The 25,640-nt window shown below is 51.7% G+C and overlaps 1 protein-coding gene across 2 annotated transcripts in view; it reads left to right on the top strand.

Moving 5' to 3' along the window:
- Positions 1-12,048, top strand: part of RBM20 (RNA binding motif protein 20) — a gene marked incomplete at its 5' end in the record, with an annotated part of 189,132 nt that extends 177,084 nt beyond the window's left edge. For both annotated transcript variants that reach the window (XM_080643019.1, XM_080643020.1), the window contains 2 exons: positions 6,308-6,429; positions 11,592-12,048. In XM_080643019.1, coding sequence (XP_080499145.1) covers positions 6,308-6,429; positions 11,592-11,702 — 233 coding nt within the window. In that variant the 3' untranslated portion in view covers positions 11,703-12,048. The remainder of the gene's footprint in view (positions 1-6,307; positions 6,430-11,591) is intronic.
- Between the last annotated feature and the right edge of the window lie 13,592 nt (positions 12,049-25,640).

The raw sequence follows: 25,640 nt of genomic DNA, 5'->3' as shown, positions 1-25,640 counted from the left end.
TCCTCATCTGTAATGTGGGAATGGACCACATCGGTGGTTTTTCATGGTGGAAGGAAGTGTTGTAGTGGGGCGGGGAGGGAGGTTAGTAATAGAGCCACCTAGGACACATTTTCAAAAAGGAGAGTTATCTACAGTTTCAGGGTAGGGAGTGAAGGCCCTTTCAGAAGGTTCCGTGGGAGCTGCTGACACCACCACTAAGCCGGTGACGCCCACTTCAGCCAACGTCACCTTTGAGTCTTTGCGTTGACCCTGAAAGATTGGAAAGTGGTGAGACAAAGGAGTAGCAGCTGCTCAGAGAGGAGCTTGGAAAGGTGCCATCAGGAAGTGGGCGACGTGTGGGCTATGTGATGGCCGCTGCCAATGACCACGTGTCTGCTCCATCAGGGAGATCAGTACGGAGGGTCACCCATTTCGTCATGCTTCTCTTTTTCTTCTCATTTTTTTAAAAAAAGGTTTCTTATTCTTTCTGTTCTCCAAGTGTATCTTTTTCATAAAGTGAGATGGAAAAGAAAATGTCCTTTTTTTTTTTAAGGGATAAATTAGCTGCGTAGCCTCCAGCATGCCTCAGGATAAAAACGGAAAAGAAGGAACACTGACCTTAGAATGAACTAAGATGACTGCACAAGGGGCCTGGGTGTTGTAACCCTGGGGAATAGTGGCGAAGGCCACCTTTCAGGAAGAAGGTGCTAGACAGTTCATCCATGCATTCTTCATGCATTCAGTCCGTCAGCAGCACCTACTGTGTGCACGGCTCTGTCCTGGGCACTCCGGGGGTGGGGGAGGGACGGAGAAATGTAACACAAGTCTCTTGTCATTCAAGAACTTGGAATCTAATTGACACACAGAAGCAAAAGATAAGAACAAAATCTGCTACCTTATAATTTATATCTTTTTATTATTGTTTTTCATTACAAAAAGTGTGAAAGATTACTGTAACAAATTTTAAAACTAAGAGCCACATAAAATAAATATTGAATGTCGTATCTCTTCGCCCAGCCTCTCCTCAACTCCAGAGGTAGCCACTGTCATATCCTCAAAAAGTTTTCCTCCCACAAAAATAGGATCACACTATATACATAATGTTCAACAATTTGCTTTTTAAATCTAACAGTAAATCTTAGAGGTCTCTTCATATCAGTACATAGAAAATTCCCTTTTTAACCACTGCAAATACTCCATCTTAAAAGATGCACTGTAACTTATTGAATCACTGTACTGGTGAATACTTAGGATGTTTTAAATCTTTCCCCCCATTATTAAAATGCTTTAATAACTTAGCTTTTATCATTTGCCATGCAGGCACCACCATTCCTGGTATGTTGCATGTATTATCTCATTTAGCTCTCTGAAAACTCCTATGAGGTCGGCAATATTTTTATTCCCGTTTCCCAGATCAGAAATCTGAGATGCAGGGTTACAAAGCTGCAGATCGGCCAGGACTGGGGCCGGGATTTCAATCCCGGTAGTTTCACTCTAGGACCAGGCTGCCTCTGTGCTCTGCTGCCTCCTAGGCGAGCTGTCACCTTTGTCCGTGTGCCAGTGTTTCTGGAGGGCAGCGTCCTGGCCTGGGGGTTGTGTGGTCATATGTATTTTCAGTTTAGATGTTCATAATTGCTACTAAATTGCACTCCAGAAGGATTACACCAGTTTTAACTGCTACCTTGAGTGAGAGTTCTCATTCTCCACATCCCAGCCAACATTGGATACTACCAGCTTTTATTTTCTAAAATATATTTTTATTGATTTCAGAGAGGAAGGAAGAGGGAGAGAGAGATAGAAACATCAATGATGAGAGAGAATCATTGATCAACTGCTTCCTGCACGCTCCCCACTGGGGAGCGAGCCCGCAACCCGGGCATATGCCCTTGACCGGAATCGAACCTGGGACCCTTCAGTCCTCAGGCTGTCGCTCTATCCACTGAGCCAAACCTGCTAGGGCTACTATTAACTTTTAATTTTCACCAACCTATTAGGAGGAACGTCGTATCTCATTCTGATTTTTGAAGCACCTCTAGTGAGGTGTAATTGATGTACAATTACGTACACACATTTAAAGTGTACTGTCTGATCAGTTTTGTCAAAGGTATGTACCTGTGAGATCATCACCACAGTCGGGATAATGAACATATCACCCCCCGCCCCCCGCCCGCCGCCCAGTTTCCTGATACTCCTTTGTAATCCCTGTCTTTTTATACCTCAATCCCAGGTAACCACTGATGCCAGTTTGGCCACTAACTACTAGTTTGCATTCTGGAATTTTATATAGAGGGACATACGGGATGACTGTTTGGGCCTGGCTTCTTGCACTCAGCGTAATTGTTTTGAGATTCATCCGTACTGTTGGGCGTGTCCGCAGTTGGTTTCTTTTTACTGTGGAGGAGTATTGCACTGTGGATACCACGTTTGGTTAATTCGTTCACCCGTGGATGGGCATTTGGGTCGTTTTGGATTGGCGCTGTTAAAAACAGCAGTTTTGTACTTGATTATCGCTTTGAAACCCATGATCTCGTTGATCTCTGGGGGTGGGGCGGGGTGTGTGGTACTATTTTCCGCATTTGACAGGCGAGGGAACTGAGGCCCAGAGACTTCCCTAGGACCACACGGCGAGTTCAGGTCAGAACTGAGGATTTCTCACCTGAGACCGCTCTGCCCTCCTCTTCCCCCAGTGCAGGCAGCCGTGTAGGGAAGGCAATTGTGTGCTATGGTTCAGAGCACGGACTGCGGAACCTGACTCCCTGGGTCCAAACTCAGCTGGCGGGGGGCAAAGAACGGCTTACTTCATCTCCCTGCTTGGCGTTTTTCATCTATAAATCAGGCATCGGGCATAGTCATAGAAGCCTACCATGCCAGGTTATTTTGAGGATTTAAATGAATGAATACTTGTGAGGTTTTAGTGTCTTCCCGTGAGAGGTACTTAGAAAGGGTTTTCTGTTGTTAGTATTTGTTCCTGAAGGAGCTATTGAGACCTACTATGTTTCCTCTCACTGGGGCTGCATAACCCTTCACCTCCAGGATTGGCCACTGTTGCAGAAGGACTTCTAGAAAGGTGGGGAACAGAGAGGCAGAATGAGGAGTGCAAGGTACGGGCACACCATGAGGAGGAAAGGCAGGTGAAGGCCCCTTGCTCAGGGACTGGGGTGGGCATGGTGGAGGGGTGGGGGGCTCTGGGTGACCCCAGGCAGTGTGAGCCTGCCAAGGCCTGCTCTTAACCAAAACCAAAGTGCATTGCCTGCAAAAAGCAAGCTTCCCCTCCACCCATCCCAGGCTTCGCTGGGATGACGGAGTTGTAATTACCCGCCAGGAGCTATTATTAGAAGGCAAATGCCGCTTTAATGATTGCACTTAAAGAGGCTGAAATATGGGAGGACCAAGTGGCTCCAGAACCTGTCGGGTCTGTGGCAGTGTTTCTTGATGCTGCCGCTTCCTTGGCTCTCACATTCCAGAGGCGACCTGAGGCGGTGTTGGCCTCCCAGCGCCTGTGGCAACTCCCAGGTACCTGGGGGAGTTACCAGGTATCTGGGGATCCTCCCCGTCAGACTTCCCAGTCAGACTTCCCAGTGCTGTCTCCGCACTGCCTGGTGCTTCTGACCAGCCGCTGGGCGGGGCAGTGAGCAGAGCTGCCAAACCATGGAGTCTGGGCTCCCCGGGCGGCCGCGGTGAAAGGATGGAGGGCAGGAAGGCGAACGCGTGGGAGGTCGGCCTCTGTAGAGAAATGTCTAACGTGTGGAAACAGATTTTCTAAGCACCAGGCAAAATGAGAGGCGCTTCCCTATAGCACCATTTGTGGTGTGATTATCCCTGTTTTCCAGACGAGGAAACTCATCTCAGGAAGTTGAGTAGCCTGGCTGGTGTGGCTCAGTGGTTGAGCGTAAAACTCTGAACCAGGAGGTCACGGTTCGATTCCCAGTCAGGGCTCATGCCCGGGTTGTGGGCTCGATCCCCAGTAGGGGGCGTGCAGGAGGCAGGCTGTCAATGATTCTCTCTCCTCATTGATGTTTCTCTCTCTCCCTCTTCCTTCCTCTCTGAAATTGATTAAAAAGTATATTTTAAAAAAGGAAAGAAAGTTGAACAATGTAATGTACCTGAGATCACTGGGTAAGGAAAAGAGCTAGGTCTGTCTAACTCTAACTTCCATTTTGCTCCCATTGCCCTGTGGCTTCCGAGCTCTTTGGCAATGGGAGCTTTTGTGGAAGTGACATCTCACCCGGGAGACCACAGGCGGTAGCTGTGCGGCTTGGGTTGAAAGGGGCCCGGGCTGCCACCTCAGGCCCTGCTGCGTGCTCTGTGCTGGTTGCTGAGCCAGCCGCACCCCTGCTGGGGACCAGGCAGGGGCTGGAGGCCTCTTGGGAAACCTGGAGCATCCTGGAGGCCTCAGCCAGGGTCTGCAGGACAAACCCAAGGCTGCTTTCCTGGAGCCAGTCGGTTAGCGACCCTGCAGGGTCCGGGACAGGGCAGACGGGGTGGCCCTGATCACAGGCCTGCGTCTGCTTCCGTGGCCTCGGGCGGTGCCTCTCCTTTTCTAGTTGCCTTTATCTTGTCTTGTGTGAGCCTCTGCTCGCTGCAGCAGCAGCCAGGGCCCGCTTGTGAGGTGGAAGGGCCAACTGCTCACTCCAGGCACAGCAGGGAGAGTGGGCGGAGGGTGCGGAGGGAAGGACTCAGCCTCCCTCTGGGCAGCGGGTCCTGAGTGAGGCGGCCTCCCTCCTGGGGACGGCTGTAAACCGCTGAGGCCGAGGGCAGGGCAGTGTGTGCGTGGCAGTTGGAGAGAACTGGGGGAGGAGGTGGCCCAGGCCAGAATCGCAGAGGAGCAACCCGTCCAGGCAGGGGTGGGCAGTCTTTGGCGCCCTCCTCCCTCAGGCCTGCCCTCCACACTGAAAAGTGGCTTTTTTAAAAAAAAAAGTTGTAATTACAAGCCTTTGCTTCCCTATGATGGGGCCTCCTGGGCACTCGGAGGAAAGGGAAGGAAGCCCCAGACTTGGGGTCACACGCAGAGCCTGGTAGAGGCCTGGCCTGGGTCCCTCTCTGCAAGAAGCTATGCTTCCCGGCTTCCCTGGTGTGACCTCCCAGGCTCCCTATCCCCTATGCCCCCCACTCCTCACCGTCCACCCCCTCTCCCTGCAGTGGGAGTTAACCCAGCCCCCCATTCCCTCCTCCCAACGTGGCCAGCTCTCCGCCCACCCCCAGGAGGGCAGTGGGAGCCAACCAGCCGGCTGTGGCTGCAGCAAAGCCCAGCTGCAATGTGTCAGCACACGCAGGGTGGAGCCCCGGCCTGTGTCGTGTGCTGGGTCCCGCCTCTCAGCCCTCACGCCCTGCTCTCCAGCGGGGCGCCCTGCAGTCAGGTGCCTGAGAAACTGAGGCGTGGGAGGGGTCAGCTGGCTCTCCCAGGCACATAGGTTCTCAGCGCCCGGTCTGTGCCCTCTCAGACCCAGACTCTTTCCACTCTGCTGACAGTGTCTTCGAGAGGGAAACTGCGCCCCTAAATCACCTTGGTGGAGGCTGGAGCAGCCACTGTCCCCTCAAAGATGAATTTCCTGGGCTAAGACACTCACTTCGCTGGCTGTCGGGCCACTGTTTTCTTTCCTTAGAATCCAAAGGCCTCCCAGATTCTAAAATGACACATGGAATACTATGAATTGATGGTTCAGATGTAAAGACTGGAGAAAGACGGGGCAATGTTTATGGTACACTAGGACATGAAAAAGGGAGGAGACACATTGCACTTAGGGTGTAATTAAAACTGCCCCCTCCCCTCCTGAAGAAGGCTCTCCCTGTAGATAGTGTGGAAGAAAATGTTTTGATGGGGAAGACTCTGGGTGAGGTTTCCTCACTTCCGTTTATTTAAAAAGTTTTCTCTGGTGAACATCATTCTAAAACAAACCAGCGAAAATGAGAGCGTTCTTCCAGAGTCCTGGCCACAACCGCTGCAGAGAGGGGGAGATGACAGAGGAACGACATCCAACAAGTGAAATGAATGAAACCTCCTCCCTCCTCCTTTCCCCAGAAGCGGGCTGGGACCAGCAGAGCCTGGACCTCGTTCCCAGAGGCCCTTGCAGAGCTGCAGAGCGTATTCTTGCTCAGCATGGCCATGCCTTCCACTCACAGCCACCTGTGAGTGAAGTGGGTGTTACTCTCTTCCTGCCTGTTATCAAATGGGGAGACGGAGGCTTGGAGAAGCCAGGTCACCCGCCAAAGTCAACAGCAAATGCGGGGCGGAGCTCATTGCCCCCATTTCCACCCGAAGGCTGCAGGACCACAGGGGCCTCCCATGCCTTCCTAATGGCCTACCCACATATCCCCCATCCTTCTGCAGGGGTGGAGTTCGTGGTACCCAGGACCGGGTTTTACTGCAAGCTGTGCGGGCTGTTCTACACCAGTGAGGAGATGGCGAAGATAAGCCACTGTCGCAGTGCTGTCCATTACAGGAACTTACAGGTAACCAGTGGCCGTCCCTGCCTGGCACTGGGGCGCGCTCTAGTCTCTGTTTCCGAGTTTCTCTCTCCTTTCACCACGTGCAGACCTGACTCCACCGGGCTGCTGCACGTGGTGGCTGCCTCTCCTGCGCTCTCAGAGCATCGGTCTCCACTGTGGCACTTAACACGTTCTGTGGGGCCAGGTTTTTTTGTACCTGCCTCTCCCTCCGTCCTGAGTAACTTGAGCCCGTGTTCACCTGGCCCATGGTTGGGCTGACCCCTTTCCCAAGGCCTGGGTGTTGCTGATGCAGAGATTTCTCTGTGTTTCTGTTCTCCTGTGTGGTGCCCCTCTTTGCTAGACTAAAAGCCACTACTGTCCTCTATTTTAAATGTTCAGATGTTGCAACTATTTGTCACGGCAACAAAAGAATATAGACAGAAACCCTGCCCTCATGGATTTTCCAATCTAGTGTAGAAAATAAGCAATAAATAAAATGAGTTTTATAGTATATTGACAGGTGATGTATAAAATGTACCATATTTCATCCAATCGAATGTGCCATCAGTTGTAAGACACACTGTTTTTTTGATACCAAGAAAAAAATGTTGAAAATTGAACAGTGAGACTCCATCAGCTCCTCAGTTTCAGAGATGTTAATGTGGGGGGAAAGCATCTTAAAAATCAGTGAAATATTGTAATATGCTCTGTGATATACACCTAACTAATATGTAGCATATGAGAAAGTGGTTTTCATAATTAACTTCTGGCATAGGCTGTGCTTAGTAACTCGATGGAAAGTGTGGCTCATCAGAAAGCATGGGGTGTCTTCTGTTTCCACTACACCTTTTGCTACAGGAATCAGACTGATTCTTGACATGCAAGGTCTCAGGAAGACCCTCCGGGTGGCAGCGTGCCCTAATCCCAGAGCAGGCATGGCTGTCACCGTTAAACTGTTAGAGTGGCCGAGATGTAAGCTGAATCACCTGGACACTATTTCAGAAGTATACACATTAGCTCAGATATTAAGTAGAATTGGGGGTGCACCCGGGAATATGTCATTTGAGAAAGTTCTCCAAATGATTAGAAGTGCACCCCTAGTTAAGAAACTCAGATGTGGGCCAATTCTCTTGTTTTATATTTGAGGCCCAGAGAAGCTATGGGATGTGTCTGACACCACACAGATGGTGAGTTACCAGACCTGGAAACAGATCACCTGATTCTTAATCACTTTCCTCTTTTTACTCTATGAAGCTGGTCCTGCAAACTGAGACCCGTAATGGCCTGGGCCACCATCTGCAAGGGACTGTCATTGGCTGTGCCCAAACTCGGGTCATTTAAGCCTCCTGATTTCCCTCCAGAGAGCAGCTGCGCTGTGGCCAAGGAAGCCATGGGGTGTGAGGCCCAGGTCCCGGCCCCTCCTGGGGGAGGGCAGTGAGGGCCCGAGTTGGCCAGACTAAGAGCTCAGACTGGGTTCACAGTTCACACAGAGTCACTGAGGGCAGCCATCCACCCTGAAGACATCACCATCCCCCACCCCACCAAGATGAAACCTATAGAATGGCATTGCTGGGTGGGGTCTTGGAGGTTACCTGGTCCTGATTTTCCCAAAACCTGGGTCCTCATACTAGCTGGCATCTTCTATAAATGCAGCTTCCTGTGCCCACCGTATACCTGCTTATTCATTCTCTCTAGAGCTGGGCATGCGCATCTGAATATTTAAAATCTTTCCAGTGGATTCTGATACCTCAGTGTAAGAACTTTTGATATTATAAGCTAGACCCCACAGCTCAAGGTCACCCAGGAACTTAGAAAGAGTGCCAGGGCCTCTACTTCTAAATCCCGTGTTTCTCCAGGGTAGTGGACTACACTGCGTTCTGGGCCTTAGGACAGACACCCCCCTTCCCTCCTGGGCAGACTCGCCTCCCACAGCAGGGCAGAGCCATTCCTGTGGTCCCTAGGCATGTCCAGCCCAGACAGTGGCTAAGCCCCTCACACCTGCCAACCACAGTTCAGGTTTCCCTGTGCACCTGTCAGGGAGCTGGGAGCCTCCACCACAGGCTTCCCAGATAGGGTTTCTGTCAGTGCCCTTGACAGACTGTCTCTGTCCACATGGTCTGCCCACCCCACCTTGCCCCAAGTTATAGGTGTGGAGAGTGAAGAACTCAGACCCACGGAGCAGGTGCTGGCTGACACCTAAGTCAGGCCGCTTGTAGGCTTAGCTCCCCCCACGCCCCCATCCCCCGGAGGCCTTGACGTGGGGATCGGGTATTACTCTTTGAGGCAGGGAGCAGGTGGAAGGAGTTCTGTCAGTGCAACCCCTGCCCTGCCTCACTGCTGGTCCCGGCCCTGAGAGAACCCACCCAGGGAGATCCAGAACAACAGGTGGAGTCAGTACCAGATGGGAAAACGCGACACCTGCTTGGCCCCAGGCCAGCGAGGAGTGTGCCCGTACCCCGCACACTCACCCACTTGCCTCTCTGTGCTCCCCTCCTGCTTCCCTGGCTGAGGCGGAGGAGCATCCCGGCCCGCCATCTAAGCCTGGCCTGCAGGGAGGCACGGCCTGCCCCTCTCCCATCTGGCTCACCACCTCGCAAAGCCACCCATAGAGAGGCCAGGCCGACCCAGGCATACTGTGCCCGTCATCTCTCTGCCCCTCAGTCACCCTGGGAGGAGGAAGACACGGTTTCCCCCATGTAACAGCTTAGAGTCTGAGGCTGGGCGAAGATGGGCGACTCCCTTGAGCCAGATGACTGGTGCCACTCGTGCTAAAGAGCAGCCTCTCTGAGTGTTTACTTGGTGCCAGCGCTGTGCTAAGTGCTTTATGGTCCCTCTCCTGCACGTCACAGCAACCTTATGTGCCATCCCCTTATGACCCACACTTTTTTTATTAGTAGTAGTCGCCGTTTATTGATCAACAGTTTGATATAGTTATTTCAGATCTTCAGAATTTGCCCAAATGGAATCACAAGCATTACAAATTTTCCCTTAAAAAAAAGGATAGGGGCAGGTGGAAGGAGTTCCGTCAGTGCAACCCCTGTCAGTGCAGTTAGTGACATTTGAGAATAAATTAACAAAAAAAATTTAGTCTTATCATTTATTGGGGACAAACACTAAGTTTTACTTACATTTCATGGGGAGAAAAAATTCCAGTGTAAACAATAAATCAAAGCGGTACTTAACTTGCAATTTTAGAGATAAACATAGATAGGTCATTCTCTTCAGCCCTACCTGGTGAAGTAATCTACACTAATAAAAGAGAAACATGCAAATTGACCGTACCTCTGCTACAACCACAAGCCACGCCCACCAGCGAATCAGGAGCAAATATGCAAATTAACCCAACCAAGATGGCAGTGGCCACGGAGCTGGAGTGAGCAGGAGGCTTGGGTTGCCCCCGGAGATGGAGGAAGCCAAGCTTCCCACCCTCCCTGGCCAGCCCTGGCCTCCGCTCAAGGCTATAAAGTTTCAATTATAGAAGATAAATAAATCCCAGATACCTGCTTCTAGCCGGCCCTGGCCTTCGCGCAAGGAGGCACTGAAAAAAAAAAAAAAAGAAAAGAAAGGAGGGGCTGGGAGCTTGGGTCGCCGGGGGGTGATCAGGCCAGCCAGGATGGGACGGCAGTTGTGGGTGATCAGGCTGGTGGGGGCAGGGCCATTGGGGGTAAGCAGGCCAGCAGGGGGGGTGAGCAGGCCATCAGTGGGGGTCAGTTGGAAGTGATCAGGACAGCGGAGGGGTGGGCAGTTTGGAGTGAGCAGGCCAGTGGGGAGGGAAGGTGGGGGCAAGCAGGCCAGCAGGGGGGGCATTTGGGGCAAGCAGGCTGGCGGCGGGGGGGCAGTTGGGGGAGAGCAGGCCGGCAGGCAGAGTGGTTAGGGGCAATCAGGCAGGCAGGCAGGCAGGTGAGCGGCTGGAGTCAGCAGTCCTGGATTGTGAGAGGGATGTCCGACTGCCGGTTTAGGCCCAATCCCTGTAAACCGGCAGTAGGACATCCTTCGAGGGGTCCCAGATTAGAGAGAGTGAAGACCGGCTGAGGAACACCCTCCCCCTGCACAAATTTCATGCACCGGGCCACTAGTCTACAGTATAAAGCACTCAGAAAACCGATCTGCAGTTTTATATGTGCTACACGGAGATCATATCCTATAGTGTAGTGAAGGTTTTGTGTCCTCAAGAGCCATATGTATATACACATAATTTTAATAACCTTTAAAACAAAGATCAAAGTTCATTTAAGTCCTGTTGCATTAAAAATGAAATAGCAAAGGAGCCAAATGATCGTTTAAAGTTTAAAATTCCTAAATTGTCCAATTTATATGACCCACACTTGACAGAGGTCAGAGATGTCGAATGACTGGCCTGTTGAGATGTAGGATTTGAACCCAGGTCACCTGACAGTGGAGCCCACACACTTGACCATGTGCTGGGCCTACCCTTGCCAGCTCCGAATCCAGGGCTATTTGTAGCACCCCTGGCTGCCCTGCACGCAGAGGGCCCAGCCGTGGCGCCGACGTTTTCTATTCTGTCTCCCTGTGATGAACCCAGAGCCCCGGAGCGGCCCAGCGTGTGGCTGGGGGCCAGTCCCAGCCGTGAGAGTCCCGGGTTGTGAGGCAGCCCAACTACAGGACAGGAGTCTGTGGGAGGACCTCCAGGCCACTCCACCTGCCCGCCTGCCTGGCAGGAAGCAGGCTGTTAGGTGTCTCAAATGTCAGGCGGCGGTGTTGTCTGTCCCCTTCTCTAGGGGACAGCGTTTCTCTCCACGGCCCTTCCAGCTTCCCCCTCCTCCCTCTTCCTTCACACGTGGATGTGCTGCCTGGATGCTGGGCTGCTGGAAAACAAGGAGAGTTGTCCTGAGGATTAACCGAGTGTAGATTAGAGAAGCAGTGAGAACAGAGCTTGCACAGGATAAGGGCTGTGGAAGTGTCTGCTACTGTTAGGAGCTGTGCTTTCTAGGTTTGCTACAGGAGACACGCGTCCCTTGTAACCTGACATAAAGGGGGAGAGAGCAGATGGCTTATCCTGGGTGCCGTGGCCCCAGCAGGATCTGGGGAGGCCAGCGAGGGGTCTTACCCACTAGTTGGGGTGACAGGAGAGGGAGGCACACACCATCCACTCCTCTCCTCTCCTGTCCTGCTGAGTCACCACTGACCCTCTTCCTTCCTCCTGTGTCCCTCTCTTCCCACCACAGAAGTACTTGTCCCAGCTGGCCGAGGAGGGCCTGAAGGAGCCGGAGGGGGCCGGCAGCCCGCGGCCCGAGGACAGCGGAATCGTGCCCCAGTTTGAAAAGAAAAAGCTCTGACGCCCTGGGCCTGTTGGAAGCTGGGAGGGAGGGCCCGCCCAGGTGGGGCCTTCCTGCCCGCCAGGACGGGGACTCACGCCAGAGAGGAAAGGACACCAGGCTGGCCACGGGGCCTGGTTCGTTCTCAGAGACTCAGGAAAACGCTCTGGAGTGTTTCCCAGAAGCCTCACCCTGTGCATCTAGCCCCCCACCTCACCCCCCCACCCCGGGGTCGCCCACTCTCTCCCTGTCACTCTCACTGCCTTCAGTCTTTTCATTTGCTTCTCTCTCTTTTTCCCTCTCCCCCCCCTCTCCCTCCTTCGTGCCAATGGTTGTTTTCTTTCATAAAAGCCAACTTCTCAGGGATTTTCACAGTGTTCAACTTCTTGGTGGGCTAGGCCAGGCCAGGCCAGGCTGAGTCATCCAAGGAAAAGATTTCACGGAAACTCCTGGGTCAAGAACCGCTTCGGTGGACCTGGGCAGTGTCTCTGCCTGGCACGCTGCTCGGGCATCTGGGTGGGTTCCCCATCCTGAGAGGGGCCCCTTCGACAGTCTGTTGGCAGAAGCTGGGAGCTCCTCCAGCTGGACCACCTGTTGGAAAAGGCCCTGGTTTTATGAATAACTCCTTTACCCTCTCAGTTATTCTAGACGTCTACCGGGCTCATGCCTTAAAGTAAAATTAAGTTAATTTTACAGGGGGAGGAAATGAGCCCTTCGTATTGGAAGCTCCGATCATTTCCCCGAAACGTAGTCCCCTCCACTTGATTTCAGGAGGTACCAGGGTTCGTTCTATCCCGGACAAAGAGTTTGGTATAGATTCGCTCTAATTAAAGATGAAAAAGGAAGCATCCTCCCCCTCCCGCTGAAACAGCAGTTGGTAAGAGCTTAGGCTGAATGCCGGCCTCTCTGCCATGCGTGTCACCAAAACAAGGAAATGGCATCTGTCCTTGGCTCAACCTCAGCGCCTGCACTCTGGGCTCCAGCAGCCCCGCTGCGGGATGGTTTTAAATGGTGTCTCGGGGGTGGGGGGTTGGGGGGCCGAGAAGCGAGGGAAAGGAGGCTGCAGGACTGAAGAGCATTTGAGGGTTGGTGGTATTTATAGGTAGGCCCTTTCCAATTTGGCAGAAGGTCAAGAGCGTCTCAGAGTTGACCCCAGGGGCAGACTTTGATGTCAAATGCTGTGAAGAACAGAGCCCTTGCTCCCAGCAGGGTGTCTGACACTGGAGGGCAGTGCCATAGGCCCCAGGTGGACTGCAGGTCTCTAGCTGAATGTCCCATTGGAAGGCTTTGGGACAATGATGTTGGGGGAAATGAGGCTCGGCTGCCCTAGAGAAGACCGGGAGAAGTTCAGAGAGCCTGGTGCTACTCCCACAATGGAGATACTCGCCTGGTGGCGGCCTCCCTGGCTCTGCCCCTAGAAGACAGTCCCAGTGGTTTCTGTTCCTGACCGCCAGCAGGTGGACTAGGAAGAGATTGATTCCGGGTGGGATTTGTTGTTGTTGTTTTTGCATTCTTCTTTTTAAGGTAGATAACACTATCCCGCATATTCTGTCCTCCACACTAATGGCAGAAGGGTAGAGAGACTATCTGAGTTCGACACCGACTTTTTATCAATAAGGAAACTGAGGCACAGGCAGGAAAGAAATGTAGAACACAAATAAAACGATCACATGTGAACCCTGGGGCCAACGGCCACCGACAGGGAGAGACCTGTTGGGAACGTGCAAGAGAGAAGAGTCAAGGCACCAGAGGAAACAGATGGGCTCGGACAGGTGTGGTGAGAAGAGGCTGCGGGAAGCAGGAAACCTGAACTTGGCACCTGGCCACGGGGGCCTCAGAAAGGTCGGGGTTTCGGAGCAGGGTTGGAAGATGGTGACTCAGCCCAGAACTGGTCCCCTGGCTGCCTCCACAGGCTTTTTTCTCACCTGGCATTCTGGAAGCCAGCCTCCTCCATTTCTTGGAAAACATTGGGCCCTGTGTGTCTGTCTTCCCACTGGAGGGACAGCCAGGGCCAGCTCTCCCGCCTCCCGGCCAAACCTTGCTGGGAAAAGCCTCGGCCTCATGAGAGGCTAGGACTGTACATTTTTAAAGACGCTGGCAGTCTTCTCCCCGCAAAGGGGAAGCTGACCCCACCAGCTCATCCCCATCCCAGCAGCGTTTCCATGGAAACCTGGATGGCTGTTCAAACAGCCTCGTTCCTGAGTAAAGTAATGGCTCCCTTGCTGACAGACTGACCTTCTCCATATGGCAAAGCTGGAGAGAGCCCGTGGGAGGAAGGGAGGAGAGGTGCGTTCTGCAGTCAATCAGAACCTTCAGTTACCAAATCATCTAAGAATCTATATTTGTGTGTGTATATATATATAGATATATATATATATATATTTATTTTTATTTATTTTTATACAATTCCATTGGCATGGTCCTTCACCACTCTCTAATTTTCTCTTTTTATTCCTACGTGTGTCATACACACTGCAGTATTAAAGACAACCAGGAAAATATTGATTTATTTTTTAAAGGTTTTCTTCAGTGTTTGTCAACCATTTCAAAGATTGTTCAAGAGCAGCCGCTACCTTGAGCAACAATCATTTGTTCCCTGGGTTGATATCACCAAAGGCTTGGGTAATTTTATTTTCATGGTAAACACCTGAAATAAAGTACATCCAGACAGTATTCCCAAAGAATTTGGTAAATTGGATGTCGGTGGGAGTGTCAGGGTTTCCCTTCCATGGAAAGTCCGAGGCTGTGTTAGATTCTACTTGAACTGGACCAGCGTTTGTTTTTTGAGCTTACGAGAAAAAGAAGAAACACTAGTTAATTGAAGTTTGAACTTGTAAAGTATTGGAATTTGTTGAGTGTCCCATAAATTGTCGGCATTTTTCCTGATCTGTATAACTGACCGCAAGTGCTTGTTTTTATGAAAGGAAAAACAATGATTTTTAATAAAGAGAATTTGAAAGCTTGGGAGTAGCTGTCGGTCACGCAGGGATCCCTTGACATTTAGCTGGGGAAGCTCATTGACACAGAGGCCGGGGCCTGGCCCCTCTCTGATCTGGAACGTTTCTAAAGGCTTGAAAAGAGGAGACACAAGAGCTTCCACCTGTGACTTTGGGGGGACTCGGAGATTCTCAGGGGTGAACCTTGGGAAGGACTGAGTCTGGGAAAGTGAGGAGCTGGGGTCCCTTTTGGAGGATCAGGTAGAAAAACCTCTTGAACTCTTATAAATCCCTATCCTGCTACCTACTGTTCCCCAGTCCTCTGATGGCTGAACCCTGTTGCACTGCACCAGACTCAGGCCATTTCTGGCTATTTCTTCCCCTGTGGGGGTGGGGCCTCACCCGGCACTTGTTAGCCTGTGACTTCCTAAGTCCCACTTCCTTGGGCATGAAGGGATAATGGTAGTAATTCCCTCCCGGTTCCTTCAGGGGTAAGTTAATCACCACTGAAAACATTGCTGCACAGCACAAAATCTAGTTTGCTTTTGGAATCTGTGCTCTGAAGAACATCTCAGTGGTTCTTGAAGTTCTTTCTCCACCCAGTGCTGGTCTCCGGACCTCAGTGGGCCAGCCCTTTGAATAGCCTGGGACCTCCTCCGGGCCCTCCCCTCCTCTTGGCAGTGATCCTGAGCCTCTGGGGAAGGGACTGGCAGTCTGGCCCCAGAAGACAAAGTGAGTAGGGCCACTGTCATTGGTGGGAACAGACTTAGATCTGAGGAAAGTGCCAGTTCAGCCGGCCCCACCCCCGGCCTAGGTTACCTTCCTCGGGTGGAGCAGGCCTCCAGTTCCTAGCCAGGAGGGGTGGAGAAACCTTCCCGCAACTGCTCCCCAAAGTGCTGAGTGGGCCTAAAGCGCGTCCTGCTCCCCTACATTCAGGAGCCAGGATGCCCGGGGGTGCCCCTGGTGCCTCGTCCCAGCATGTCGCCCCACGTGGCACAACTCTGGGAGGCACCATGCGCATGGTATTCTGTAAGATAGCACCCCCTGGAGCTGTGCAATGGCGATATTCTGGGGAGCCCGAAAGTTGCACCTTGTCCCAAGCCTGGTGTTCCCATTTGCTCACCAAAGTTCCTGTGGCCCTAGAATCTGGTTCTGATCCAGTCATCTGGGCTTGACATTCAGAGCCGCTCTCTGTGCTCACTTCTCTCACCAGGAATCAGCACCGGACTGCCCCTGGCCTGCCTGCCGCGGCCTAGGCACTGGTGATTGGCTCCTTACAGTTCCCCACGAGGCCAGGCCACTTGGATACTGAGCTTGGCCCCTGTCTGGCCTGAGACCTCTGTGCCCCTCTGAACATCTATCGGCTGTCTACCTAGGCAGTGATGGGATATCTGGGCTCGCCTCCCCACCCCCATTCTCCTTTCTTACCATGGTGGCCCTACAAAGGAGCCTGTCCCAAGTAGATTTCCAAGCATGTCAAAGTAGGATGGCCCCAGAGACCCCCAAGTCCTGGCCCTTCTATTTGCAGGTGAGAAAACTGAGGCCCAGAGAGGGGAAGTGACTTGCCCAAGGCACACAGCTTATTAGTATCAGATCAAGACTAGAATCCAGATCTCCTGGGCACTCCTGCTGGAGACATGGGATTTAAGTTCTTTCCGTTGCATTGTTTCATGAGTTTTCCAGGCCTGGTCCTAGCTGGACTTTGGCACTCAGCGAGGACTCAAGAGAAAATAATCTGTTTTTGTGCTTTGTGTGTATCAGAATCACCTGGGGAGCTTGTTAGAAAGAGATTCCTGGAGCCCTCCATGGAGTTTCTGTCCTAGGCCACGGGGAAGGTATTTACATTCTAGGAAACTTCATGCAGATGGAGTCGGCTGCTCACACTTTGACGGGGGACTTCCCAACAGCTCCTGGAATATTTGTTTTACTGGAGGAAGGGCAGGAGAGATGTGAATGGAGACCATTCAAGGTAGGAGACACCAGCATGGAAAAGTCTAAAGATGGAAGACGGAGAGGAGGCGTCTAAGTCTGGCAGATGGAGATGGTGGGAGCCGGTGGTGTTAGGGGGTGGTCATCAGACTGGGTTTGGGGCACATGTCAGAATTTTTTAGTTGTCTTCCTACTTATGGTGTTTTGGCAAAAGTCAGTTTTCCAATAGTCTCTTTATCCTAGTTCATAGCTGAAAGCACTGTATTCATTAAGACTCTGTGAGATCTGCTGATAGCCCTGCCCCTCAGGGCAGAGAGCTGAGCACAGTCAGCAGGCCTTTGGGGAGACTGGAGTCACCTGGAACAGGGGCATCCCGCAGGGCCATGTCACTGCCAACAAGGAGCCCTGGAGTTCACATACTTTGTCCCCCGCCCTCCATGAGCCAGCTCTAATGCCACTATCAGCCCTGCAGATTCCTGAGCGTGTACGCCACACTCGGTGTGTACACTGTGGGACATTGTCTCTTGGTCTCCACAATGCTGACAGACAGGTATTGTTAATCTCTCACTTCATAGATGGGGAAAAGGAGGCTCAGAGACCCAGAATAGCTTGCCCAGGGTCAGACAGCCAGTAAGCAGCAGAGTAAGGATTCAAACCCAGGGTTGCAAGACTGCTTTTAACTGCTATTCTCCACTGCCTGTCTCAGGGGTGGGGTCTTGTGCCTGCATCTCCCTGAAGCCTCCAGACCCTGGGTCCCCCAGGAACAGTGGTCTCGGGAGATTCAGGTGCTTGTGAGTGACCTGAATTGTTAAATTCCTGAAATGGATCTCCTCAACCCCTCCTCTCCTCCCAAAGTAGTTAAAGAAGGTCCCCCACCCACCACACTGCCCAGAACACAGGCAGGAAGGCCGAAGCACCAGCGAAGCAGTTTGTTCCTCCTCCTCACGGAGGAGGGTTTGCCAGGGGAGCTGGATCTAGGAGGTGAGAGAGGGAGGGACTCTGGGGTGGGGGCTGCTCCACCTCCTCCTGCATCAGAGAGGGAAGGAAAGCACCCTGTTCTCTGTTCTTGGATAATTCGGGGTATAAGGGTGTGACCAAAAGGCCGCAGAATGCGGGCCAGACTTTGCACTTTAACTGCTCCTTCCTGATGAAATTTCATTGCTTATTTACCTGCCACCGCTTCCCAACAAGGAGTTGAGATGATATACAACCCAGCCACGTGTGACCAGATTAAGCCAACTGAAAAATTCTAAGTGAGGATTGAGGAGAGTTTAAGGGTGGCAAGTGTGCAAGCTGGAAGGGTCGGTGGAATCGTGGTGAAGGAGCATGAGATGTGAGTGGGAGCCTCCTGGGAGCCAGAGCAAAACGGGGACGCATGCTCCCATACAGGGCTCTCCTTGGTAGAAGAGCACAAGCCTTCCAGTTCATCTGGGGAAACTGTTCTACTGGACTCTATATCCTAGAAGAATTCTCTGTGGTGTGGGCAGAGGCCTTAGGTATCTGGCAGGCCAACGTTGGAGAAGAGCACAGTGGATGCCCCTCTGGGGGAGACATTAGGCTGGTTCCTGGTCTGTGCAACATGGTTCCTACTGTCAGGTGACACCCCCAGGTGTCCAATGGCTTGACCTTTGCTCACAGCTGTCTAGCTCACATGAGCCAATGTGCTGGCTTGAGTGTGTGTGTGTTTTCTCCTTCAAACTGTTTTCAAATGTCTCCTGTTACTTGGCTGAGCTTCTGAGGGCCATGCCCATCGACAAGGAAGAGGCCATTGCCATCCCTGCCACCTGACTGCCCAGCACCCCCTCCTGACAGCATGGTGCTCTGGGTGGGTCCCCTATCTCTCTGGTCCTGGGAAAAACCTCATGGGCATTTACTCTTTGGGGGTTCCCCCATGGGCTGACTACAGCCAACCAGGAAGGAACCCCACCTGACTGGGAACTACCTCAAACCTGTCTGGTAAGGACTGGCCCTGGGGATGAGGGGTGCAGAGGACACCCCCTGCCCATTTGCCCAGGAGATCTCTCACCCTCACTTGTCTGCAAGGCCAGGAGGGAGAGAACTTTCTGGCTCAGAGACAGGTCCCTGTGCTGGGAACCAGGACCCTTGAGTCCCTGTGTCAAATCCACAAGGAACTCTCTCAGGCTTGGGCAAGTGTCTGCCTCCTACATGTTTGATGTGTGCCTTGTGTTTGCCTGAGGTTGCAGCAAGGGGGTGGTGGTCACTTCTGTCCCTGTACTTTTCACAGCTCCAGGGCTACCTGCAACAGGCCTGCTGGGAACCATGAGCCTATCACCACCCTCCCAGTGCAGTCTCCTGTCTGCAGAGGACAAGTCCCGCTCCGTGGGGCAGGCTTATTCAGGTGCCATCTTGGTCTCCAGCCCTGCTCCTCGTATGCCTTCGCTTGGCATCAGCTACGCCTGCTTAATGCCTACCTCATCTCCACCCTCCTTCTCACCCCCATAGCCTCTGTCATGGTTTGGCTGTGCTCAATGCCTCATAGGTCCCCAAACAGGCTCCTTCTCAGCTCCTTGGTTTTGCACATGGTCTTCCCACTGCCTGGAATGCCCTTCCCTTTTCTCTCTATTTGGAAACTAGGACTTTCTTTCAGATTCTAGGTGAGTGTTACCTTCTTTATGAAGCTTTCCTTGACCCTCTTTGACCTCCCGCAGGTGTTACTGCTCCAGCACTGTGTCCCAGGGCACAGTCCCCGCCCCATACATATACACAGAGGTTGCCTTGTTGTTGTTGTCAGGCTGCCTTGTGATCTGTTTGTAGGGTTGTTTCTGCATTAGCCACTGAGTCTGCTCCCCTGTGCCTGCCACAGAACAGCTATCAATGACTGTGAGTGCAACTACTGAACAACGTCTCTGCCCGACCCTGGGACTGGCTGGAGCAACAGAGGCCTGAGCCCCAGATCTCTGCCCAGCCACCAGCTGGCTGGAGAAGCAGGGTGTGTCCATGGAACAGTGCCAGGGAGCACCTGCCCTCCACCCCCCATCCTTGACCCTGTTTATCTCCCCTCCCACCCCATCCCCCCGCCCAGGTTCCCACCCACCCAGCACTGGGAGGTGGCTTTGATAGCTGGTAACACAAACCCTGCTTGTGTTGCCCGGAGCTCGGCCTTTTAACAGTCAGATTCTCCTATAGCCACAGAGCTGGGCCTCCTATGCCAGCCTCATCTCTCTGTCTAAACCTATCTGTCCTCACTCGCTCTGCATCCCCACCTAGCCAGGCCCACCCAGTTCTCAGGGACCGTTCCAGGCAGATCTGGGAACAAGGCACAGTTTATGACAGTTGTGTAAACACTGGGTGGATGGCCTTGGCTCACCTTGGAAACCACCCCTGCCTGGTGTCCACACCTATTCAATGCCTCCCAAAGCCCCAGGGGCTGCAGGGAGACTTCTCTCTCTCCTGCTTCTAGAAAACCTTGGGGCTCAGTCAGGGAGCGAGATTTCACTGCCTGGAAGAGAGACTTTGGTCTAGATCAGTGGTCGGCAAACTCATTAGTCAACAGAGCCAAATATCAACAGTACAACGATTGAAATTTCTTTTGAGAACCAAATTTTTAAAATTTAAACTTCTTCTAATGCCACTTCTTCAAAATAGACTCGCCCAGGCCATGGTATTTTGTGGAAGAGCCACACTCAAGGGGCCAAAGAGCCGCATGTGGCTCACGAGCCGCAGTTTGCCGACCACGAGTCTAGATTGATTAGGCTGGCCAGGTGATTAATAATTAACCTGACTGTTCCCAGTCACACACACACACACACACACACACACACACACACACACACACCCTGCAGCCAGGCATCACCAGAGAGCAGTTCTGCATGGGCCCCATGCCTAAAGCCCCCTGGGAAATCACCTCTTAGGAGTCTCAGGGCTCCTATCCACCTACATAGGTTCTTCAAGTCCACCTTAAATAAAGCCTTCCTGACTTTTCCCACAGGCTCTGAGGTCTGAGCAGGCTTGGCCAATTTCTAGGGTGCAGCCAGCCTTGGGGGCTCTGCCCTGGGGTGGGATTTGCAGATGAGATTGAACTTTGGCTCCACCTGTGTTGACACTAATTTCCTCCACTCCATAGTGAGTTCCTTCTGAGCACAGCCTCCCCACTTTCTTTCTTACACTCCCACTGCCCTGCGCTCTGTGAAGTGCAGGGCATGCTCAGCAGGCTTGGCTGCTTGTCTGATCCTGGCCCAGGAGCAGCATCCAGCTCAATCAGGTGGGAGTTGGTTAGCCAGGTTGCATTCCACCCTTATCACCAGGGGCCTCCTAACTTCTCCCACTGGTCCTTCTCCAGCCATAAGGACCCTGAGATTCCAGGTGGTTGCTGAGCAACTTGGAAGCTATGGATCCAAACACCAGGGCTCAGCCAGGCGGCTAAAGTGGGGCTCCCTCATTCCCTTTCCTCTCCCCTTCCCTGGGCCCCTGCAGACTTCTCCTTCTAGTTCTTCCCTTATTTTTTCCAAGGTCCCAGGGAAGCATGATCTTCTCCCCAGAGGCCACCTTCCTGCCTACCCTACTTCTCCACATCGCCCCAGAGCTGAGTCCTTCCTTCCCAGGGGAGGCCACTCTTTTAGCGGGTTGTCCAGCCTTGGGTGGTTAGTTTGGGGCAGGTGGGAGGGGTGGGGTCTCCAGCTCCTGTGCTGCCCTGACCTCAAGCCAGCCAGCACAACCTCTCTCCCTAGGCCTCTGCATCCCAGAAAAACAGGCCATGGTCAGGCCCGCCTGCCTTCCTCCCTCCTCGTGCTGTGTGAGGTAGGATAGAAAGACCTTTGCCTGTTGTTTGAGTGCATGTGTATGTGTACATGTGTTTGTGCCTATGTGTACGTGTGTGTGTATGTGTGTGTACGCGTACATGCATATGAAGCTTCTGAAGACCTGTGGTCACAGTTGATGGTTTTAAAATCTGAGCCTTCAGCCCTACCTGGTTTGGCTCAGTGGCTAGAGCGCTGGCCTGCAGACCAATGGGTCCTGGGTTTGATTCCGGTCAAGGGCACATACCTTGGTTGCAGGCTCCTCCCTGGCCCAGGCCCTGATCAGGGCTCATGTAGGAGGCAACCAATTAATGTTTCTCTGACATCGATGTTTCTCTCTGTCTTTCCTTCTCTCTTCCATCTCCCTAAAAATCAATGGAAAAATATCCTTGTGTGAGGATTAACAACAACAACAACAAAAAATCTGAGCCTTCCCAGGATACCCCACTATGGGTTGCACCCCAATCCTGCCCCTTGCTGTAGCACAGTGCACCCTCTCCATTTTAACCCACACTGTTATCTGCCTATTCTCTCGATCCAGACCCAAGAATTATTCCTATAGGACTATTCAGAGCCTCTTTCCCTTTCTCCTTCCTTGCTAAATAAAATCCTACTGCCAGGCCTTTGCCCCTCCCTCTCTTCATTATTGAGCAAAACTGGTCAATCTGCAGGGATGGGAGGAACCAGAGGAGTAGGGTTGGGAAGGTGTCCTTTGACGATGGCTAAGATTGACTCCCAGAGAGAAGAGGGAGAGAGGGAGAATGAGCAGGAGGGAGAGGAAGAGAGAGAACACACTCACTTTGGGGAAGGTGCCAGGGAGGTTTTGTCGTGTTTTGGTGGAGAGTAGAGAGTTCCAGATGGAAAGAGGGGTTCTGGGCTGCTATGGGTATTAGAGAGTTGGAAACCCAAAGAAATGGAAGCAGGGATGGAAGGTTACAGTCTATGGATTACAAATTTGCTTTCAGTATTCTTGGAGAGACATGGATAATAGTTTTCATTGACTCTATGACAGCATTGATTGTAAGTTTCATTTTTATTTCTTGTACAAGTAGGAAAGAAAAAACACGGCCAATTAAATCCTAACACACTGTATTCTTATCGAACCGTTTGTTAGCTGCAGTGTGACTTCAGGGGCTGCAGTCAGGTCCTCTACAAATGTCTTCCTCATTTTCCCCACTTAAATGAATATCTGAAAGATGGGTAGACAGGCACGTGCAGACCCCCCTCATCCCCCCCTACACACACACCCCACAGTCTGGACATTCGGGTGACCAGATGACCCGATTTCAATCATCCTGTGTATGTGTGGGTGCTTGGTGGCCTTGGTGCCGGCAGCCACCAATTGCTCTGATTATGCCAGGCTCTTGAGGAAAGTATAGCCGGGGATCTCACACACAAAGAACGTGTTTGTGCAGGCTGAGGCGGGGAGAGGGAGGTTTTACAGCGGTTTTAAGAAAGAAACATGGTAGTAATTAAGAGCACTGGGACAGAGAAGAAAGGAGGTTTTATGGCAGAGCCCCCAAAGACTGCCATCATTTATGGGATGTACAAAGGAATCTGAGCAAAGCAGCTGGAGAGGGAGGAGGAAATCTGAGAGACACCGAGGGGACCCAAGAAAGGGGGTTGGTCACTGGAACTGAATAGTTGAATTGATCATCTGTAACCCTGATACATTTCACTAGTTAAGTGCTCACTAATTCTGAGGATCAACAAGTAGAAGGTGCAGAGTGTTAAACAGTAAATGTGAAAAAGTCTAGACCAGTGGTTGGCAAACTCATTAGTCAACAGAGCCAAATATCAACAGTACAACGATTGAAATTTCTTTTGAGAGCCAAATTTTTTAAACTTCTTCTAACGCCACTTCTTCAAAATAGACTTGCCCAGGCTGTGGTATTTTGTGGAAGAGCCACACTCAAGAGGCCAAAGAGCCGCATGTGGCTCGCGAGCCGCGGTTTGCCGACCACTGGTCTAGACAGGTGGAATAGCACCTGAGCAAGTGCCATTTTAACACTGCAGTGCCTGTGGGACATACTTTCCATTGGTTTGTAGGTAGTCAACCCAGTCATTCTCCATCGCCAGCATCTGAATCCCCTCAGCCTTGCCCCACGCCTCACCCCTGAGGGCCCTCTGGGTTCTGATTCCTAAGTCAAGTCTGACCGAGAGGAAACATGCAGTCACAGCCCCTCCATTGTTGACAGGAGCCATGGAATGAAGCACTCGCCCCTGGAAACACACGCATAATTTGACCAAACCTGGGCCTGGTTGCCGGACCCTTTCTGCTGGGCTGCATTAATGTGCTGCCAAACTGGCTCCTGCCCGGGAACCTTCTCCTCCTCCACTTTTTTTTTTTTTTTTAATATATTTTATTGATATTTTACATAGAGGAAGGGAGAGGGATAGAGAGCTAGAAACATCGATGAGAGAGAAACATCGATCAGCTGCCTCCTGCACACCTCCCACTGGGGATGTGCCCGCAACCAATGTACATGCCCTTGACCGGAATTGAACCCGGGACCCTTCAGTCCACAGGCCGACGCTCTATCCACTGAGCCAAACCGGTTTTGGCTCCTCCTCCACTTTGATCCACTTCCCTGCCTGACGCCGGCCTCAGCCTCCAGCAGGAACAGGCCTGGCCCTGTAGCCCAGATATAATTGCCAACTTCTCTTACTTTCCTGAACTGTACAATGGGTTGTTTTGGCCTGTGCAGTGAGTGTCACTTTGCTCATCTTCCTTGGAGAGAAGGGCTCCTTACAGAAGCCCATTCTCTGTGATTTGGATAGACTGATCTGTCCCATGCTTTCAGACAGGTGCTCACGGGATTCAAGCCTGACCAATCAGAGCACCTCATCCTCCACTTCACAGGGATTTATTCAGGGAGGGGAATATGACCCAAATAGGACCATCAGAATCTTCCCCTGAATTTTTGCCAGAACCATCCAAAAACAAACAAACAAACAAACACCATGCACTCTAACTCTGGGGTTGCCCGCTCTAAGTCAGTGCTTCTCCACGTGTGGTCTGTAGGTTCCTGGGAGTCCCCAACAACTTTTCAGGGGATCCCTGAGGTCAACACTATTTTTATAATAATATTGAGATTTCACATGCCTTTTTCACTGTGTTGACATTTGCACTGATAATGCAAAAGCTATGGTGGGTAAAAATATTGGCACCTTGGCGTGAATCAAGGCAGTGGCACCAAATTAAACTTGCAGTCCTTGTTTTCCTCATTGCCACACACTCAAAGGGGGAAAAAAAACTAGTTTCACTTAAATATCTGGATGAAGCAGTAGAAATTATTATTAAATCTCAACCTTTGCTTCCATGTCTTTATAATATTGTGATGTGTTGAAATGGAAAGTACTCATAAAGCTTGTGGTGGCCATGAAAATGTGCTACTCAGATCTCCCGCTGGGCATCTGCTGTCCTCTGGATCAGATGGCACATTTGTGCCCAGGCCATGCTTCCCTGGTCTACTCCCAGCCAGTGGGTGCACTGCTGCAGGTTCATTCTTGGGAGACAGAGACTCCCACACTGGTTGACTTTGGGTTGAGGACGGCTCATTGATCTGGCTAAAGTTTTATTGAACTACTAGAGGCCCCGTGCATGGGATTCATGCACTGGTGGGGGGCTTGGCCTGCAGGGATCCGCTCACTGTGAAAGCCCACTGACAACCAGGGGGCAGCTCCTGTGTTGAGTGTCTGCCCCCTGGTGGTCAGTGCACATCATAACAACTGGTCGACTGGTCATTCTGCTGTTTGGTCGCTGGGTTATTATTATTGTTATATAGGATACTACAGTCCAAGACTTTTCCTACCTGATTCTCTTTCCTTTCCTCTCCCTCCTTCAGTGGGCCAGCATTCTAGTCTAAGGATCCTCTTACTTTCCCTAGCTCCCACCCCTTTATCCTTGGGTGCTAGTCCACCATTCACATCTAATCTCTTCTTGGTGTCTATTTCTGGTAGGTTCTATATGTAATTTGGCATCACAAAATATCAGAATTGTCTCAAGAAAAACACTCCATGTGATTGTTTGAGCCATGAACTAAGGTAGCCACATATTTTCATGGAATATCATTTTGGCTAAAAAGAATGACTGACTGGCAAACTGTGGCTATTCAGACTTGGTGTTCACCAGAAGTTTCCTCAAAAATGAATGAAGGACTCTGGTCAAGTAGCTCAGTTGGTGAGAGCATCCTCCTGATAAGCCAAGGTTATGGGTTTGATCTCCAGTCAGGGCACATATAAGAAGAAACCAGTGAATGCATAAGTAAGTGGAACAACAAATCAATGTGTTTCTGTCTCTCTCTCCTTCTCTCTCCCTTCCTCCCGTCCTCTCT

The sequence above is a fragment of the Plecotus auritus genome (genome assembly GCF_963455305.1).
Source record: "Plecotus auritus genome assembly, chromosome: 9".
NCBI classification, from domain to species: Eukaryota; Metazoa; Chordata; class Mammalia; order Chiroptera; family Vespertilionidae; genus Plecotus; species Plecotus auritus.
Note: the sequence above shows the minus strand (reverse complement) of the source record. Positions and strands in the feature narration are given on the sequence as shown.